General features: G+C 35.7%; 1 protein-coding gene across 1 annotated transcript; it reads right to left on the bottom strand.

Moving 5' to 3' along the window:
* Positions 1 to 561: 561 nt before the first annotated feature.
* On the bottom strand, positions 562 to 20,797 carry LOC133798475 (nuclear-pore anchor-like). The gene is made up of 18 exons (XM_062236758.1): positions 20,491 to 20,797; positions 18,962 to 19,183; positions 8,341 to 8,436; positions 7,715 to 7,767; positions 7,351 to 7,447; positions 6,398 to 6,471; positions 5,673 to 5,775; positions 5,058 to 5,168; positions 4,789 to 4,865; positions 4,613 to 4,679; positions 3,043 to 3,108; positions 2,659 to 2,766; positions 2,367 to 2,497; positions 2,170 to 2,236; positions 1,993 to 2,060; positions 1,790 to 1,880; positions 1,296 to 1,366; positions 562 to 1,187 (listed from the first exon to the last, which is right to left on the bottom strand). The coding sequence occupies exons 1-18, from the start codon at positions 20,638 to 20,640 to the stop codon at positions 821 to 823; spliced, it is 2,019 nt and encodes a 672-aa protein (XP_062092742.1). The 5' UTR covers positions 20,641 to 20,797; the 3' UTR covers positions 562 to 820.
* Positions 20,798 to 21,013: the final 216 nt, after the last annotated feature.

Here is a 21,013-nt window from a genome sequence, read left to right as displayed (position 1 = left end):
GCACAAGCAAATCATAGCCAGAATTTTGATCCACCCATATGACCCACATCCCAGAAAATCAGGAATTATCTATTTTCTTTAAGCATTTACAGGTCTACATGTTGAAATTGGAAAGTGGAGTGCTACCTTTGCTGGCTATCCTACCGGCACCAGCCAAAATGTGCGTTGCAAAGCAGCTGAACAGTTCAAGGCAACAATCCTCTGTAGTCGTTTTAAAAAAAATGGCCTCTGAAGAGATTTTGGGTGGAAGAGTACCCACCCACTAGCTTATGTGCCCTTTATGCTAATATAGGAGGCCCTGCATAATGATGATGTTGTTCTAAAGAAGAGACAAAATTGAACTTCCATGTATGGAATAACTTTGTATGACATAAAACATAAAGAGAAACATCAAACCCCACATCCTCCCCAAGGTTCCCTCATTTCCTAGTGTGTGTTAGAATCAAGGGTCCTTTCAAATGGCACCAGGTGGGCCCCCATTAACAGTAAGGGAAGCAATTGAGACCACATTCTAACCCACATGTGCACTATCAGCTAATTGGCGTGTTTCAAAGATTTAAGTGGTCCAAGAAACTGTGTTCAACATTTGCAATCAGACAGTACTTTACATATATTTGTCTTGGATATCTTACTTTACAACATTCATATTTGAGAGAATTTACAGAAGAATGAACAAATTGATGATCCAAATCGTTACAAGTTTACACAAAAGCTTGTGACATTCGGCTTTAGGGAGGTAAGATAGAGTTTAACATTATCATAAAATATATCTTGTTTCGTTTATTGAATGTGAACAAGGGTTTACATATTTGAACCATGCTTAATCTCCAGATCTTAATTCCCGTTCAAGTTCATCAAACTCCCAGCCACCAATCTCCTCAGTCGTGTAGTCTTGATCCACCTTTCCAAACTCTGACTCGAGCTTTGCTAATTCTGCCTCAGGGTCTAACATCTGCTCTGCCTTTGCTGAAGGTGATTTGATATGCTCATCCTGCTCAGTTTTATGTGCCCCTGCATCCTTTTTTGGAGATTGAGGTTTACTACTTTTAATAATTTCAGAAGTAGATAAAGTTTCTACTTTCTGAGTAGGATTTTCCATTTCAAGACTTGGTCTCTCAATAGATTCAAACTCCCCTCTTAACTTCTCAATTTCATCAAAGAGCTTCTTAATGTTTGGGTCGTCTTTCCTAGAATATGGCAAACCATGTATTTGTCTTCAGGAATTGCTAATAAAATAGCATAAAACAATATATGACATGAAAATAAGTGTCCAATATTTGTCTCCATGTCATTACCTGGAAATTTTAGCTTGTTGAGCATAAAATTGCTCTCTCATGTTATCCACAACACTAAAAGTGGTAATAATCTGAAAAAAGGAGAATTAATGTGCTGTGAGTGAGAATAATAAAACCTTTCTTCATTTCAGGCTATTCACATAATTATAAAATCTAAGTTGTTGCCAAATTTGGAGTTCGAGCAGCATCAGGACCAGCAAAGATGTACTTGTATGTAATGCAAGTTATAACTCACAAACAAGCATCAACTCATAATTAATCTTAAAACTCTCTTCTTCAAAACAAACCGAACTACACTAAAGAAGGATCATTTTTAGAGGGAAAAAGGATACTTTTAAGAAATAACTTTGAATTCCTAAATCAGTAAAAATGATGCAGCTTTGTGGTGAGAAATATTTAACTTTCCAGATGGCATAATAAAACAATAATTAAAGTGACAAGAACTGTGATTAGTGATTGCATTTGAGCCCAAGTTGCAACACAAACTAGTGTACCTTGGCTTCATAGTCCAAATATTCCTCCTCGAGATTTTTCCTTGGGTTTAATACTATGGAGTCCTCATCAGCAGTAGATGCAGTCTGTGAGCTATATTATCATGTCCAAAAATGCTTAAAAACAAAGTCAAAGAAGATCAAGAATACAAAGCAAAGCCAAAGAAGATCAAGAAAACCATCCCAACATCACAAAAGAACATTACCCATCACTCAATTTATTTAGGTTCTCCACAAATTTTGAAATACGGCTGATAGAAGGCTCCAACTCTTTCTGCATAGAAAGTAAAAGATATGTCCCAAGAACCAGTACAGCACCAATCCATAACATTAGTGCAAAGTTTGCAATTTCTTTCATTTAAAGGAAAAAGATAATCAAATACCTTGTATGCAGAGAGAAGATGGATGACCAAGTTCACAAAATAGACCTCGTGTTTCTCTAATTCATCACTTGAAAATACAAACAAGCAAGACATAAATGTGTTGATGAGAAAAAATAGTAACTAATTAGGAACCATAACAAAGACTAACAAAAAAATTAAAGGAAATATTATCACAAACATCTATGCCAAGTACATACTTGACCTCCTTCTCCTTCATTTCTGCATATGAGCGATGGAGAACCCAGGTATCTTCCAAAAAATTAAGCCATGTACTTAGAACATCAGCTTCTATTCTACATGAGGCAACAGATTTCGATAGCTCATCCTCCTGTCAACAAATTCCAAAAAATGTTTAGAAATGAGCTCTAAGTACTCAACACATCATCAATTTCCTAACTAGATTCAGATATTAACTGTCCATTTCTAAGCCACATTCAGATATTAAATCTTGAATTACTCTACCACTTGAGGCAGCACACGAATACAGACCTTTGTTTTCAAATGTGCAACAATCTGATCATTTGCTTCCTCAAACTGATCTCTCTCTTCCCTAGCATTTCGAAGTCGGGCATTAGCTGCTGCTAACGAGATATTAACCTACACACCAGTTCATATTTGAACATGTACAATCAATAAGGGTAAAATGCTTAATAAAATTAAGAGGTAGACATGATCTTGTAAGACTGAAAAGAAAGAGGAATAATCATAAATTGGTGTACGACTTGTCATAAAAATCGTCATTAAAAAAGTTGGTTCTCCTTCTCAACGTTTTATTTTTTTATTTATTTAACTGGGAGGTTGGGGGTTGTTATATAGAGCATTTTAAGTCAACGACACTAATACTTATAATGACAAAAATATAGAGTGAAAAACCTTCTTCAATTGAGCCTCAAGATCATCTCTTTGCCTTTCAAGCTCTGAAATCTCAGATGCTAGTTCCTGAAAATAAGCCAGTAAGACAAAGACCTTAGATCTCTGCACAAAATAAATGGCACAGAATATGAAGGCACCAGACACAAACATAGTGAGCATGCCCTTCTACCCTCAGCTATTGCTTCAGTTATTAAATAATAATAAAAAAATTAATAAAATAAGGATCTGATCAGCCCCCAATTATATCTACCTATGCTAGGTGCAGAAATAAAGGGTAAAAATAGAATTAGATATGCTTGGCTAAAGTGGCAGTCAAAACTAGAGCGCACGAACAAGCGCCACATGAGTCAAGGACTGAAGAAGGCAGCAGAGGCTGAGAAGGCAGGTTCGGTCCTCTTTTAACTGGACTTGTTTACTCTCATTTACTTTATTGTTTACCTAGTATTTTGAAATAAGGAATCTTAAATGGTTTTGTTTAAAAATATAAAATAGTGACATGAAAAAGCAGCTGCAGCAGCAACGGATGATACTGGCTGCTAACAAACATCGCAAAAATATCAAATTTGCTGAAAGAGACTTTGTGCATCTGAAGTTGCAACCATACAGGCAGAAGTCTAGCTACAAATGTAACAAAAAACTAGCACTTGTTTCTACGAACCCTATAAAGTTCAAAAGAGAGTGGGCACAGTTGCATACAAACCAGAGCTTCTTGCCACAACAAGAATACACCCTGTGATTCATATATTGTAGTTAAAAAGGTTTATTGTTGCTGATGCTACTGCAACTGACATTCCTGCTGGTCTGACCAAGGAGCTTGAGCTTTTGGTGGAACCAGTGCAAGTGATTGGCGAACAGTTATCTACCAACCAGTCACACAATGGACTAGAAAATTCAAAAAGATGGAAAGACCTTCCAGCTCACAAGGACACATGGGAAAACTTTGATGTAATTAAACACCAATTTCCTCATTTAAACATTGAGGACAACGTTGGCGGGTAATGATAGACCCCCAATTATATTCACATATGCTACGTGAAGAAAAAAAGGGTAAAAATAGTATTGGATAGGCTAGGCTAATGTGGCAGTCCAAAGGAGACAGCTAGGAAAGAAAGGGGTTGGGGAGTAGAGTATATAAATAAGACAGATTGCAAGGGAAGTTATCTTTTGGCCGGGAAATCGGGTTGTGAAGAGACTAGTTGGGGAGAACCAGGGGTCTCTTAAATAACCTTCCAAATTGTATTTGTTCATCATTTTTAATAAGAATAATTTCAGTTAGTTTTTGCTCTTGTTTTCTTCTCAAGTGTTTGGGATCTTAGAGAATACCCACTAGGATCACAATTTCACCAGTAAAAATCTCCAAGCACAACAATCTCTTCATGAAAGACAATGCAGGCATAATATATCATTGGCAATTATTAAAGCTATCTTCCAATTATAGTTCATTGTACCCAAATTCCCATTGCATTGCTAATGCCTTATCTACTGCCGTAGAAACTAAGAACTGCTTATCTGCTGCAGTATCTAATGCGTTGCAAACAAAAATGCACTTGCTAGGAAAACAAGCGCTCACCTTCTCTCTTTCACTTGCCTCACTTGCTTTGGTAACGCGAACTTTTAGTGCCTCTTCCTTTTGAGATCTACCAAATTTTACAGAAACAAACATTTTTTTACACATCCACATTAGATGCTAGTTCTGACAATAATAATGATAATAGCAATTAAAAACTTTTAAATTTGGTTTTATACCTGTGCTCCGAAATACGCTTTTCAGATTTCACAGAGGAGCTAGTGAGAGATTCTGATAAGACCTTCAACTTATCAACCTACTTATACAACAAAAATAATATTAATATAGCAATTTCAGGGTCCTAAAGTAGCTTAACACTTTCTATAATTAAACTGAAAATTCTAAAAACACCACTCATTCAGACAAATAAACCAGCACTTAATGTGTGCACTTCCATATAGAAACACAAAGACCTCCATCATGAAACAGGAAGCCAGAAAGAACAAACCTTTTGTGCATGAATCTCGGGAGAATCTCCATTGTTGAGAGATTTCTTCTTTAGTAGAAGCGCTTCCAATTTGGAACAAGCTCGAATTTGTGCAAGTGCTTCTTTCAATGACTGACACAAAAGTAGAACATTAAACTTCACATTATAAAAAAGTTATAACCGCAAAATTCTGAATGTTAAATGCATTCACAAAAACTTGTGAACCTAAGTTTTTATAATTCTATTTTGCATCAAGAAAAATATAGCAAGTTTAAAACCTCTACATGACTAAATTCTACCGCTTGTATATTGGTAAAGCATTAACGTATGTCTCTTGTATGGAATACTTCACTTTCTGGACTCTATTAGGGAGTTACTTTGCAAGCAATTTCACTCTTTTTGGAATAATTAAAGTGAACAAATTTTCTAAGCAATAATGTATGATAAAAATACATATATATCAATATAATGTGTGTATTAAGTATCAGTTACATTACAAGCATTTGGTGTTCTTACAGTCATGCAAAACATATAAGAAACATTTGCGCTTTCGTCAAGACGTCAAGGCACCCAATTAATCATATAGAACCATGTGATGATATTGAACACAAGGATCATCAGAAGTAAACAGCCCACCTCTATTGTTTCTGACGTTGTTCCTTCACGAACTTCAGACAACTTTTGGGAAGCAGCCATCTCATCAAGCTTTCCCTTTAGCCTAGATGCTTCTGTGTCTATTCTGTAACCAGAAATCAATATAAGTTAAAAATACATAAAATATACTGGAACATAATTTGTCTCCAGCCTTCCTGTTTTCTTGTGTGTGTCCTCTACAACCTAGCACAAAAATCTCATTAAATTTTGAACAATGCAGACCACAAGAGAGGGGGGACTGCCACTAGTCACCAGAGACCAGAAAAACACAGGAACAGCTTGGTTTGTTATTACTAGACTGTGCAAAGTAGCCTCATTCTATGGGGTGAAGGAGTGAGGCATCACTAAGTCATCGCAGGCGATGCAAGTAATTATAAGAAGTTTTTTTAAGTGTTTGGATAATTAATAAAAAAGATCTTTTATGAGTAAATTAGAAAATATAAAAATTATTATAATTTACTAGCTTCTCCAAAAAGATTTTTTAAATTAAAAAATGACTTTTTGTCTTACACACAAACACTTTCAAAAGTACTTTTTTAATTCTAAATGCTAAAAGCGGCATAAAAAAGCTTAGCCAAACAGCACCATACACAACATGCCAAATCAATAGCAAGTGACAACCTGTATAGAAAACTTATGTTGATGCCTGGCTCAAACCATTAGAGTATTAACAACAAATTAATGATAAAAAGCTATTGTTTTCCCACCTTCCAATATCAGCATTAATCTTGAGCCCTGAAATGGCCCCTTGAGCAAATTGAAGCAGTTCCTCTCGTTTCACCTAGATACAGAATTCGGAAATGAATAAACAAACACAATTTGACTGTAAGCACAAAAAGAATGAACAAGTCCCTACATTCATATAGAAACATAAATGAGAGGATGCTGTACTACATATTAATGTGGCCTTAGTGGCAGTTTTAGAGTATTAATGGTTTTTCAATAAGGTTTTATTTTGGTTGATTCTAGAAGAAAAGAAGATTGGTTACCTATTTAGCAGAAAAGACATTAGTATATTTAAATATATATATATATATATATATATATAAAATGAATACCCCCAACTTATACAGTTTCTTATGTCACTAGGTTCCTTTTTCAAAAGAGCAATGATATGTGTTCCTGTGATATGTTACACCCAAACATGTATAATGACGTAACACTACTTTTTAAAACAACGAGTCTCAGTTTAAATTGATGTGATTGGTTGACAAAAACTGTCAGGTCACCGTGTGTATATGTTTAGATGCATATCATTATAAATATGCATTCAAACATTACACAGTGACGTGGCCAAATGAAGATTCATTTTCCTAAAGGAAACTAATAGAGAAGAGAAGAGAAGGTATGAAACAAATTAATTACACTAGTATTTAAAATGAAATTACACATGATAAAGATAGTAGATGTTACAAAAGGATCTGCTGCTACACGTCATCCACTGTTAAAATATATAAAGCAAAACACATCACTAAACAAAATTCCTATCACAAGAGGGTAAAAAAATTTATTTTTTTTGTTAAACATATCTTTCTAACAATAATTTTCTCGAAGTTTTATTTATATATAAAAAAAAAGGTATACACGTGAATATATTTGAAAAAAAAACTTTTAATTTTCCCGAAATTCAGAAGTATAACCATGTTCTTCATTTATTTACCAATACTTCATCTTCATAGCTGGATAAAGCTTTTGCCAGATCCTGTATACTGCTAACTACTGCATTGTGAACTTCCTTCCCACCTGTAAGGCAGAGCCTGCAAGCAACGAGTTAGTTAGACTCCATTCCCCTCTATCCTATCTGCCCTATGCACAAGTTATTTGTGTATATTTACCAGTCAGAAGAACAAATATTAGGAAGCCCAAAGAATATGATAAAGAATCTGAGGGTATGAAAATAAGTAGAACCCGCTTTACATTTATTTGAGGGGAAAATATATTAGTCACCCGGTATAACCTAAATGTTGGCACTATACAGATCATACTGAGGCCTAAATCACTAATATGGTTAAAAGCAGACTCACCCAAACATCTCCAGGAGAAGAGAAACTTCTTCCTCAGTTGGTGCTTCAAGAATCTGAGCCCAAAAAAAAGAGTGAGTTGATATGAAGTTAAGCTCAATATTCGTAACTTTTTTTGGTTAACGCTGATATTAGAGGCATTTATTTATCATCAGTATTTTCCAAAAAATCATATAGTCCAGCTGGAACAACCAAGCACAGACAGAAGTACTGTTTTTTGGGATCAAGTCTTGTGTAAACTTACAACAACGTCAAAGAAACCCTAATCAAGTTTTTTTTATTTATTTACTTAAAAAATAAATGACATTGTAGACACTAATACATACTTCACTATGTTTATCAGAAGAATTGTTATTTAATTAGGATTCTTTATCATGTATTATTGTTATACATTCTCGACTGCCTGTGATTGATGAATTCATCTAAATAAAGCTATCTGCAAGTTGGAGTTCAGCAATAAAATACTTTGCTTCACAGAAATTCATGTAGAAACACTATTAAGAATTGCTTAGCATGCTCCCAAAGGCAACTCACAGAGTATCATATTAAAAAATTATAAAGTTGTAAGACCAACTCCTAATACTACTCACAGTAAAGATACACATATTGCTAAAGTGAGTGTAACATACCATAGACAATGTTATGCCCTCTAAAGCTTGGCTTTGAAGGAAGACATCATGAAAATTCATTGGTTCACCACCCAAATCCAAGTCATAATACAAAACCTACATAGAACAGAATGTCAGGACCAAGCAGCACAACAAAATGACAAACTTCAGCAATCATTGGAAGAATGGATTATCAACTGATGACTTCTGCAAATAGTTTCAGAGGTTTAAAAATCATGAAATGGAGCTAGCTACAAAGATATAATAAGTACTGAATTTATGATGAGTTCTGGTCCTTTACCTAAGTTATGAGATAAATCATTTCTACAAAATGGAATAAAATTACAATAACTGCCTGCTTGAAGTTGAAAGCAAGTCAACAAAGTGTTTGAAGTCATAGAAACATATATAATGATTATTTCAATGATAAAAGTGATGTCCACAATTTTTCTCTACTCTATGGATGCTCATTGCCCCACCATTCCCTGAATTGGTTGCCTAAGCCTAAGAACTTTAACTACAAACATTGGCTTTAGGGACGTTTTCAGTTCATGTCAATGTGTTGACAGTTATGGAAATCAAAGGCTGTGACTTTCTAGTTCCCTCATTTATAGGGATTGTTTAGTATTCTGTAATTAAAGTTGTGATTAGAGTATAGCCTATATAATACTAGCCCTAGGTTGTAAATTTGAATCACAAAAGTAAAATTAGAAAGAAAGGTGATCTTTTCCTCACCATTTTTACATGGTATCAGAACTTTAAGGCTCCTTCGGTCCTCTTTGTTTCCTTTTGTTCCCAGCCGCATCTTTCTATGACATCCTGTCATTCTCTCAGCAATCTAAGACATCTCGCCAGTTCCAGTCCGACCAGTCCGACCACCGTCATCCAGTCACATGGCCTCCTACGATTCTCTCTGAATCTCTCGGCCAAACCCCATCACACCACTCCAGCGTCCTCTCCAGTCGTACGGCGCCTAGAAGTTCTCAGCATCCTCTCCAACTCAGGAGCTCTCAGCCACCATCTCCGACATCACTCTCGCCTAAGCTCTTGACTCCAGGTCTCTTGCCGCAGCCATCTCGTCCCCAGTCTCGGTCATGCACAGTCCTTAGACGCTCGGACTTCTCAAAAGCTCAATCCGTCCCTGGGTCGCATAAGTGACCATGTCTACACGTAAAGAAAATTCACCTCAAAAGATTGGACCTTACTTGGCCCAAACACAACCCACTGACACCCCTAATTCTAATCCCAATTCGGCCCATCATAAACCCATCATTCCACCTATAAAGTTCAGGCCCACAATTAGTTTTTCTCATAACAGTGGGCCTACCCAAAATCCAAGCCCAATCTCAGGCCCATAATCAGTTCACCTTTGCTTCTATCAAAACTAGTAATTTTTCTTCAACTTTCCAAACACCATGGATAATAGATTCCAGCGCAACTGATCACATGACAGGTTTCCCTCACTTGTTTGATTTATATTATCCGTACTCCACTAAATCTATTGTCAAAATTGCAGATGGCTCTTATTCTCCTATTGTAGGAATTGGCACTATTACATTGTCTGTTGATTTACATCTTAAATCAGTTCTTTATGTACCTTCTATGAAATGCAATTTAATCTCTATCCATAAGTTAACTGTTGATAATCACTGCCTTACTAAATTTGTGTCAAGTTCTTGTCACACTCAAAATCTATCATCGGGAGGACGATTGGCAGTGCTAGGATTCGTGACGGACTTTATTTCTTTGATGGACAAAGAAGAGAGCAACCTTCTCAACTCCGTTTGGATTCAAGTTCTATTTCTAATTCCTATGTTTCAAAATCTGTTTTTGATTCAATTTCTCAAAAAATTATGTTACGGCACTATCGACTTGGGCATCCAAGTTTTTTATATTTAAAACAATTATTTCCCTCTTTGTTTATTCATAAAAAGGTTGCTGATTTTCAATGTGATATTTGTCAATTTGCCAAACACACACGGGTCTTCTTCCCTCCAAAAATGTATGCACCTACCCGTCCTATCTCTCTTATTCATAGTGACATTTGGGGTCCCTCAAAAGTTACTACTTCTCATGGTAAGCGTTGGTTCATTACATTCATTGATGATCACACACAGATCACTTGGGTTTATCTGCTTAAACATAAGTCTAAAGTTGGTCCTATTTTTCAAAACTTTCATCTTATGATTCAAACGCAGATTCAAACATCCATTCGGACACTTCATACTGACAATGGTATTGAATATTTCAATACTAGTCTTAGTCCCTTTCTCCTTCATCATGAATTATTATTCATCAAAGCTCCTGTGTGGATACACCACAACAAAATGGGGTGGCTAAGTGAAAAAATGGTCACCTATTAGAAATTGCCCGTGCTCTCATGTTTACCATGCATATTCCAAAATATCTTTGGGGTGATGTTGTCCTCACTGCTACTTATCTCATTAATCGCCTTTCCAGTTGACTCCTTCAGTTCAAAACACCATTGTCTGTGTTTCAAACTCGGTATCCTCGTGTGTCCACCAATTCTCTGTCAGTCAAAGCTTTTGGTTGCACTTTGGGAGTAAACTTGATCCTAAATCCATTAAGACAGTGTTTTTGGGTTATTCTCCAACATAGAAAGGTTATCGATGCTATTGTCCTCTCACCAAAAAATCTTATACCTCACGTGATGTCACCTTCGAAAATACTCCTTACTTCACTCCCACCTCACTTCAGGGGGAGAATCATAATCATCTCGAGCGAGAAGCTCAATGGTTGTGGGGATTAGAATTATCTCTATCCCCTCCTCTCTCTTCAGAGCCTAAAATTACTCTCGTTTCTTCTCTAGAGCCTGAAATCACTCATTTATCTTCTTCTGAGCCTAAACATCAACCCTCTCACAAAGATGGATCTTCTTCTCCTCAAGACCAACAGAAAGAACTACAGGTATACTCCAGAAGGAATAAACAAATCACGAATCCTCATCACAGTTAAAAGCCCAATCCAAAGGTATATTCACTGCTTTCAAAAGATCCAGGTACTCTACCCTCTAAACCTCCATTTGATCTAGATATTCCTATTGCATTGAGAAAGGGAACTAGATCTTGCACTCAACACCCTATTTCACAATTTATTTCTTTTTCAAAATTGTCATCACCATTTAAAGCTCTTACCTCTAGTCTGTCGGATATTGTGATTCCCAAGAATATTGATGAAGCACTTGGTACTCCTCAATGGAAATCAGCAGTCCTTGAAGAGATGAGAGCACTCGAACAAAATGAAACTTGGAAATTAGTGGAATTGCCGCCTGGAAAGAAGGTGATAAGGTGCAAATGGGCGTTTACCATCAAATATTATGCTAATGGATCTATTGAGAGGTACAAAGCTCGGTTAGTTGCTAAGGGTTTTTCTCAAACCTACTGAATTGATTACACAGAAACTTTCGCTCAAGTTGCCAAACTCAACACTATTAGAGTATTACTCTCGCTTGTAGTGAACCTGGATTGGGAGTTGCATCAGCTTGATGTGAAGAATGCATTCTTGAATGGTGATTTAGAAGAAGTGTATATGAGTCAGCTCCCGGGTTTCGAAAATCCTCCCAATACAACTAAAGTCTGTAAGTTGAACAAGTCTCTATATGGCTTGAAACAATCCCCTCGAGCACGGTTCAACCGTTTCCTAAAAGTAGTCAAGGGACTTGGATACACGCAAGGTCAAATTGATCCGACTCTGTTTATTAAACGCCTCCGAAAGGGGAAAATGTCAATGTTAATTATGTATGTTGATGACATAATTGTCACTGGTAACAACACTGAAGAAATGAATTCGATCAAAGAAATGTCGGCAAAAGAGTTTGAAGTCAAGAATCTCAGTTCACTCGGGTATTTTCTAGGGATGGAATTTGCTAGAAGCAAGAAGGGTATTTTTGTGCCCCAAAGAAAATATACTCTTGATCTTCCAAAAGAGACAGTCATGCTTGGAAGTAAGCCAAGCAAAACTCCAATTGAGTTCGGAGACAAAAAGAGAATGTTTGAAAGAAATCCAGTTGATAAAAGAATGTATCAACAGCTAGTAGGAAAGCTAATCTACCTCTCACACACCAGACCAGATATTGCCTTCGGAGTAAGTTTTGTCAGTCGATATATGCATGATCCGTGTCAAGGACATCTCAATGCAGTATATAGAATTCTGAAGTATCTTAAGCAAACTCCAGGGAAAGGTCTTTTCTTCCAAAAGACAATTGAAAGGAAAGTTGAAGTGTTCACAGATGCAAACTGGGCTGGCTCAATTGATGATAGAAAGTTGAAATCTCGATATTGCACAATAGTATGGGGGAATGTGGTAACATGGCGAAGTAAGAAGCAAACAGTGGTTGCTAGAAGCAGTGCAGAAGCAGAATAGAGCCATGGCTCATGGAGTGTGTGAAGCAATACGGAGCCCATATTAAGCTTTATTGTGATAACCAATCTACCATTAGTATTGCTCATAACCCTATACATCATGACAGAACTAAACACGTTGAAGTGGATCATTATTTTATTAAAGAGAAGATTAGAGAAATTATCAGCATTAAATATGTCCAAACAAATCATCAGCTGGTTTATATTCTCACAAAAGGGTTATCTGAACGGGTATTTTATTTCCTAGTTGTGGGAAAATCAGACTGTTTTTAGGAACAATCCTAACTTAGAATGATTCTTGTAAGGCTGTCAAATATTCAAAGAATTGACAGCTATTATTATTCTAGGAAACTTATTAATTTGCTAATTTATTTTCTATATATTTGTAATTCATTTCACAACTATCATATACTTGTATAAATATATGTTCACTGAATAGAAATAATATACACAAAAATTTTCCCCAATATTTGTGACTCGGTATCAGAGCCAAACCAACCCTTTCTCTCTCTGCCTTCTTCATTTCCCTCAGCCACCATGTCAGATGTACCCAAGAATCCACTCCATCCATTCCTAACACTATTGAATCCTCTAAAATTACCCCTGAATCTCACCCAGTTCTGATCACCACCATTCAACTTAATGGTGATAATTTTTGAGATGGTCTCAGTCAATCCGGATGTACATGCGAGGACATGGGAAGATGGGCTACCTAACGAGAGAGAAGAAGACTCCCAAGGAGGACGATCCGACGTACGCTGCCTGGGACGCAGAGAACTCTATGGTGATGACTTGGCTTGTCATCTCTATGGAAGAAGACATCAGCTCCAACTACATGTGTTATCCAACTGCTAAGGAACTCTGGGACAATGTAAATCAGATGTATTCTGACTTGGAGAATCAATCTCAGATTTTTTACTTAAATCTCAAACTCGGTGACATAAAGCAAGGTGAGGATACTATTACTAAATATTTTACTTCTCTTAAAAGAATATGGCAGAATCTTAATCTCTTTAATACTTATGAATGGAAATCTACTGAGGATGGACGACATCATAAGAAAACTGGAGAATAATCAGAACTACAAGTTCTCAGCTGGCCTTAATGTTGAGTTTGATGAGGTAAGGGGGAGAATTATTGGTAGACCACCGCTACCTTCTATTAGTGAGGTGTTCGCTGAGGTGAGAAGGAAAGAAAGTCAAAGGAACATTATGTTGGGAAAGAAGGCTGCTGGAACTATTGTTGAGGGATCAGCCTAGGATTCCAATATGGGAGGAAGCTCTAAACGCCTGGAACAAATATGATGTGAAACCACAGATGTGGTGCAACTTCTGTAACAAACCTCGCCATACTCGTGAGACTTGCTTGCAGATTCATGGAATACCAGCAAACTGGAAGAGCAAATCTGGGCATGGACGTGGAGCACCTACAGCAAATGAAGTTGAAACCAGCCCCTTTACTAAAGAGCAAATGGAGCATCTTCAAACACTACTAGGATCCACTCTGCAACCCTATGGTATTTCTGTTGCTTTTGTGGCACATACAAGTAATGAAAAACATGCTCTCCATTCTTTTCTTTCAACATCTACTCCATGGATAATTGATTCCGAAGCCTCTGACCATATGACCAATTCCTCACATATATTTAAATCATATAAACTTTATTCAGGTACTAGTAAAGTTAGGATAGCTAATGGTAGTTTATCACCAATTGCAGGGAAAGGTTTAATTAAAATATGAGAGAATAGATCTTAAATCTGTTCTCCATGTTCCCCCACTTCATAGTAATCTCCTATCTGTTAGTAAATTATCCAGAGATTCTAATTGTTGTGTTATTTTCTATGAATCTCATTGTATTTTTCAGGACCAGAACTCAAGGAAGATGATTGGTAGTGCTAGGATGAGTAATGGTCTCTACTATTTTGAAGATATTCTATCTAATAATAAAATTGCTCAAGGACCTAGTAGTATCAGCTCTTTTTTTGTTTATAATCAAATAATGATTTCGCACTATAGATTGGGCCATCCTAGTTTCTTTTATTTAAAACGTTTGTTTCTTGGTTTATTTAAGAATTAAATTCATTATCCTTTCATTGTGATAGTTGTTTACCGGCCAAAAGTCAACGTAAATCTTATATCCAAAAATCTTATTGTCTTTCTAAACCATTTTACCTTTTTCATAGTGATGTTTGGGAACCTTCTAAGGTCACCACACTTTCTGGTAAAATATAGTTTATGTTTATAGACGACCATACTCGTCTTTGTTGGGTTTATCTAATGAAAGAAAAATCTGAAGTTGCAAAAAATTTTATCGATTTTTATTCTATGATTGAATCCCAATTTCAAACTAAAATCAACATTTTAAGATCTGATAATGGTACAGAATATTTAATAAATTCTAAGCAGTTTTTTAAGTGGAAAATGCATATTACATTAATCTTCATATCCCAACACCCCTGAACAAAATGGCTTAGCCGAACGCAAAAATAAACATTTGTTATAAGTTGCTAGGGCTATGATGTTTTACATGAATATGCCTAAATACTTGTGGGGAGATGTTGTACTTACTGCCTCTTATTTGATTAACAGGATGCCTACTCGTATTTTACTGTACACAACTCCTTTATCTTGTTTCCAAAAAAAATTTCCTAGTTCTTGGATTTATTCTGAATTACCCTTAGAAAATTTTGGTTGTACTGCTTATGTACACATTCCTAAAAGGTCTAGGTCTAAATTTGAACCAAGAGCTGAAAAATGTATTTTTCTTGGGTATCCCTCTAATAAAAAAGGATACTAGTGTTTCTATCCTCTTACAAAAATAATTTATATTTCAATGAATGTTTCTTTCCTGGAAACTACTCCATATTTTTAGAAAAATTTAATTCAAGTGGAGAATTTAGAAGAATCAAATTTTTGGGAACTTGTTCCTTTACCGAATATTATATTGGATGCTTCTCCTTCTCTTAAAGATGTTCAAACTATTGAAATTGAATCTGAAATTGGTCTGTCAGATAAAGAAATACTACTATTGATTAAAAATTGTCAAAATCTTGAGCTGTGGTTTATACTAGAAAGAATGTCATTGAAAAAAATAAAGACCAGCAACTCATCTCAGAACCTGATCAATCTAAAGCCCTGAGTGATGGTCATCTGAATACTCCAGGTAACAATTCTCATTCTATTCATCCTTTGCCTCCAAGTGTTACTAATCCTGAATCCGAGCCTTCTATAGAAATAGCACTAAGAAGCATTAACTCAGATCTGCACCTTCCTATTGCCATTAGAATAAGGACCCGAGCCTGTACTAAATGTCCTATTGTCAAATATATTTCATATAACCAACTGTCTGAAACTCAGAGCATTTAAACTCAGAGCATTTACCACAAAGATTTCAGACCTTATTGTGTCTAGAAACATATAGGAAGCACTAGAGGAATCATCTTGGAAATTAGCAGTGTTTGAAGAAATGAATGTCTTAAAAAAGAATGATACTTGGGAGATGGTTGAGTTACCTGAGAAGAAAAAAGTTGTAGGCTGCAAGTGGGTTTTTACAGTAAAAACCAAAGTTGATGGGAGTATTGAGAGACATAAAGCTAGGCTTGTTGCAAAAGGCTTCACTCAAACCTATGGGATAGATTATCAAGAAATGTTTGCTCCTGTAACAAAAATAAACTCTATCCGAGTGCTTCTTTCCCCGAGTGCTTCTTTCCCTTGCAGTGAACTCTAATTGGCTGTTACATCAATTAGATGTAAAAAATGCATATCTTAATGGAGATCTGGAAGAAGAGGTATTTATGAGTCCTCCTGGCTTTGAGAAGAGTTTTGAAGGGGGAAAAGTGTGCAAACTGAAGAAGTCCTTGTACGGACTTAAACAAAGTCCTTGTACGGTCTTAAATAGTCTCCAAGAGCATGGTTCGAGCGTTTTGGAAAGGTGATAAAACACAATGGATACACTTAAAGTCAAGCTAATCATACTATGTTTTATAAACATTCAAAGGAAGGTAAAGTTGCTATCTTAATTGTTTACGTAGATAATATTGTGCTAACAGGGAGTGATCATTGTGAACTAAAAGCTCTAAGGAAGAAGTTGGCTGAAGGATTTGAAATCTGTGCATTAAAATACTTTCTTGGAATGGAGTTTGCTAGGTCCAAAGAAGGTATCTTTGTATATCGGCGAAAATATGCCCTTGATCTTCTTAATGAGACTGGTTTGTTGGGGTGTAAGCCTGTTGAAACACCAGTTGAACCACACGAAAAATTGCAACCCGCTCAAATAGAGAATGTAAAGGACAGAGAGTGCTATCAAAGGCTGGTTGGAAGACTGATTTATCTATCTCACACGCATCCAGATAGCATTCGCAGTTAGTATGGTGAGTCAGTTCATGCACTCACCTGGACCAAAACACTTCAAAGCCGTTTACAGAATTTTGAGATACTTAAAGGGAATACCTGGGAAAGGACTCATGTTCAAACCACGAGGCCATCTACAAATTGAGACTTATACAAATGCGGATTGGGCTGGTAGTGTAGTGGATAGAAGGTCTACCTTAGGCTATTGTTCCTTTGTTGGAGGTAACTTAGTTACATGGAGAAGTAAAAAGCAGAGTGTGGTTGCCAGAAGTAGTGCTGAAGCAGAATTTAGAGTTCTCAAGGTATTTGTGAGATCTTGTGGATAAGAAGGCTACTTGAAGAATTGAAGGTATCACAGTCATCTCCTATGAAGTTGTACTGTGATAACAAGGCTGCTAGGGGTGTTCGTGGTGCGGGTGGTGCAGTTTTTCTCTAATTTTTTGGACCGCACCACATATGCGGTTTGAACAATTTTCCAAACCGCAACTCGCACCACATAAATCTCAAACCGCACCGAAAAATGCGGTGTGGTGCGGTGCGGTGTAGGCGGTTTATACCTATCGCCAAATAATTTAACAATTAAATATTATAATTAAGAGAGATTCATAATAAATCTCATAACCATAGTGTTTAACAAAATAATTAAATGTACAACAAACTAATAAATTTTAAGCAAAATAATAAAAATATAACAAACTATTAACAAAAAAAAATGTAATATAAAAGTAAATATTATTTTAATTAAGGAGGCATATCTTTAGATTGAAGTAGAATATGTGTTAGCATCCCATGAAACATTATATATTTTTTTCTAGATAGTGTATATTATATTATACTATATATATATATATTTATGCATTAACTTTAAATGTAGTAAAATTAAAAAAATTAATATATATAATGATGTGGTGAGATGTGGTTTGAACCGCATTTATAAAATTTAAAACCGCAAACAGAACCGCGCAGTTTGGCAAAAATACAAACCGCAACCACACCGCGAAGGGTTCTAAATCGCAAATTGCGATGCGGTGTAGGCGATTTGTGCAGTATGGGTGGTTTTATGAACACCTCTAAAGGCTGCTATCTCAATTTCACACAATCAGTTTTGCATGATCGTACAAAACATGTGGAAGTGGGCAAGCAATTTATTAAGGAGAAAATAGAGGATGATTCAGTGTGTATGACTTATATTCTTACTGAACAACAAGTAGCTGATATATTCACAAAAGGATTGTTTAAAAAACAGTTTGATTTTTTCAATAGCAAGCTGACTATGGAGGATATTTTTAAACCGGCTTGAGGAGGAGGTGGGAAAATCAAATTGTTTTTAGGAACATTCCTAACTTGGAATGATTCTTGTAAGGCTGTCAAATATTCAAAGATTTGACAGTTATTCTTATTCTAGGAAACTTATTAATTTGCTAATTTATTTTTTGTATATTTGTGATTCGGTTCATACCTATCATATACTTGTATAAATATATGTTCACTGAATAGAAATAATATACATAAAAATATTCAAAGATTAATGGAGAAATTATCAGCGTTAAATATGTCCAAATAGATTTGATATTCTCACAAAAGGGTTATCTGAACGGGTATTTTATTTCCTAGTAAACATGCTGAGACTCATCAATATCTATAATCCAGCTTAATAAGGGAGAGTGTTGACAGCTATGGAAATCAAAGGTGTGACTTTCTAGTTCCCTCATTTATAGGGGTTGTTTAGTATTCTATAATTAAAGTTGTGATTAGTGTATAGCCTATATAATACTAGCCCTAGGTTGTAAACTTGAATCACAAAAATAAAATATAGAAAGAAATGTGATCTTTTCCTCACCATTTTTACACAATGTAGCTCTCAACCCAACTAATTTCGTACAATGAAAAAAAAAAAACACTTTTCTCACCATGGATGGTTTTCTTGGACTATCCTTCAAGTCATCAGACGCTGTATCTTGCTCAAGAGTGCTTTGCTTATCCTCAGAAGAACCTTCAGACAACTTTTCAATCTCTTTAAGCACAGCTAACCATCTTTTCAGTAAATGAGCTCTTTCATTGCCCCTACAAGAGACAGCCGCTTCTTCCAATCTTTTTATAGTCTGCTTGACACTTCTAAAATTTCGAGCACTCTGGATATGCATGGCATTCAAGGGAAATTAGAAAATAAAATAACGGTAATAATAATTGGAAAATAAATATTGGAATTTGTCCCAGTTAATGTAAGTTGTAAATTATTGAAAAATGATAAAGAGACAACTACAGCTCTAGTTACCTCTATATCAAATAAATCCTTTAGATTGGTGGGTTCCCAGTTTTATAGCAACGAAATAAATTTGATTTCCTAACAAATAATTTATGACCATCTCATATATAAAGTTACAAAAGTGGTTCATAAATAAGGGTTAGATTTGCCCAACTATAAGTCTCCCTTGACAAAAAAGTAGACAGGTTTTCCGATTACACATTCTTTCACTTCCATCTAAGCTGATCCTTTACTAATTGATATATAATATTAAATTATACGTATCAAGTATCAACAACTAACAAGCTCACAATGCAATTGTTCTTTAATTCTTTTATATAATTTTCTGTGAGAGAGAGACAGAGGCCCAACCGTTTGGGGATCTACTAATTTCAATACTAGTATATCCCCAAATTCATAGATAATTTATGTTCTCTCTCTTCTCTTTAAATGCAAAAGGATAAGTTACACTTGATAAATTCATGAGCCACAAATGTGAAATATTTATTGGCAAATTCCATATCCAATGCAGAAATACTGTACAATTTCCAAAAATACACTAATCAAGAAACTTGCCAAATCTGGCACTCTTTACTGGTAACAAAAAACAAAGCTACTCAAACCAAAAAGCACATTCTTGTAAGGTAGTCTTCCTGATGCTATGACCATTGGAACTACAAATTCTTACACTTTAGTCTTCTCACATGAAGGCGTATTTCTGGCATTTTGTGATTACAAGTACGACACAAAAAAATGGTTTTAGAAACGAATTAGTTTCATACAGCCACACCAACAGTGAATTGTCTATCTTGAAAGTAACTGGCAAAATCTGAGTCAGCCCGATAAGGTTAGACTCAAAGAAGGTCAATCGCTATATTTTTTTTCTATAATTGTTTTGCTTTTGGATTCGCTTGTTAAGCAAACACTTCACTGAAACTTTTATCTTTACAAGTAGCATTTAAGAAGTTCTATAACACATTCATATCTCAAGCAAAATCCCTAAACGCAACAGATTAGAAGAAAAATTTCAGCTAAACCTTTGCTCAACATGCTAAACCGAGTGAAACAATGCCAAAAACAGATACAAACCAAAATCTAAAAAAAAAATGGACACCAAAACTCAATAACGCATTTTAAGACAAATAATCAGAGCAATCAGAACTGGGGGAAAATTCGAGAAATTGTGAAAATTACTATGCGCTCTTGAAGGATTTTAGCACCGCCGGCAACAGCTTGGCCGGCCTGATGAACGACGGAGTCGGCGTAGTTCTTGACGGTTCGAGTGAGGTTGTTCTTGTTCCCAACCTCCACGGCTTTGCTCACGGCTGACCTCAGCCACGACATTTTTTAAAATTCAGCTTCGAAGAAACAATCGAAGTTGAGGAAGAAAAAGAAGAAAAATTCAGAGCGAGAGAGGAAGAGATGTTGAATGTGTTTTCGGAGGGTTCAGCAGAAATGGAGCAAGTCTGTTTCGTAGGGTCATTGACAAACAGGAATGACGATGAAGCAGTCAAGCGTGGATCGGCCAACTTTTTGCCTTAAACGACGTCGTACTTTAATTTTCATTCTGGTTTTTTTTTTAAATTGCGCTCACTGTTCATTCAATTAATTTTGCTTAAAATGAAATTACTATACAAGGAAAAAACTGCTGTTACCAATTTTCGATCCCTCTTAATTATTGTAAAACACATTATCTATTTATATATTAATATAATTG

Source organism: Humulus lupulus, chromosome 8 (genome assembly GCF_963169125.1).
Source record: "Humulus lupulus chromosome 8, drHumLupu1.1, whole genome shotgun sequence".
Classification (NCBI taxonomy): domain Eukaryota; kingdom Viridiplantae; phylum Streptophyta; class Magnoliopsida; order Rosales; family Cannabaceae; genus Humulus; species Humulus lupulus.
Note: the sequence above shows the minus strand (reverse complement) of the source record. Positions and strands in the feature narration are given on the sequence as shown.

Bases quoted from the DNA above. Each gene is read 5' to 3' on its own strand.
- LOC133798475 (XM_062236758.1), bottom strand. From the start codon at position 20,640: ATGTCGTGGCTGAGGTCAGCCGTGAGCAAAGCCGTGGAGGTTGGGAAC. The intron at 4,680-4,788 runs GTATAAAACCAA...AAAATTTGGTAG, and splicing joins AAGCGTATTTCGGAGCACAG to ATCTCAAAAGGAAGAGGCAC. The intron at 2,498-2,658 runs GTCTGTATTCGT...ATTTGTTGACAG, and splicing joins TTGCACATTTGAAAACAAAG to GAGGATGAGCTATCGAAATC.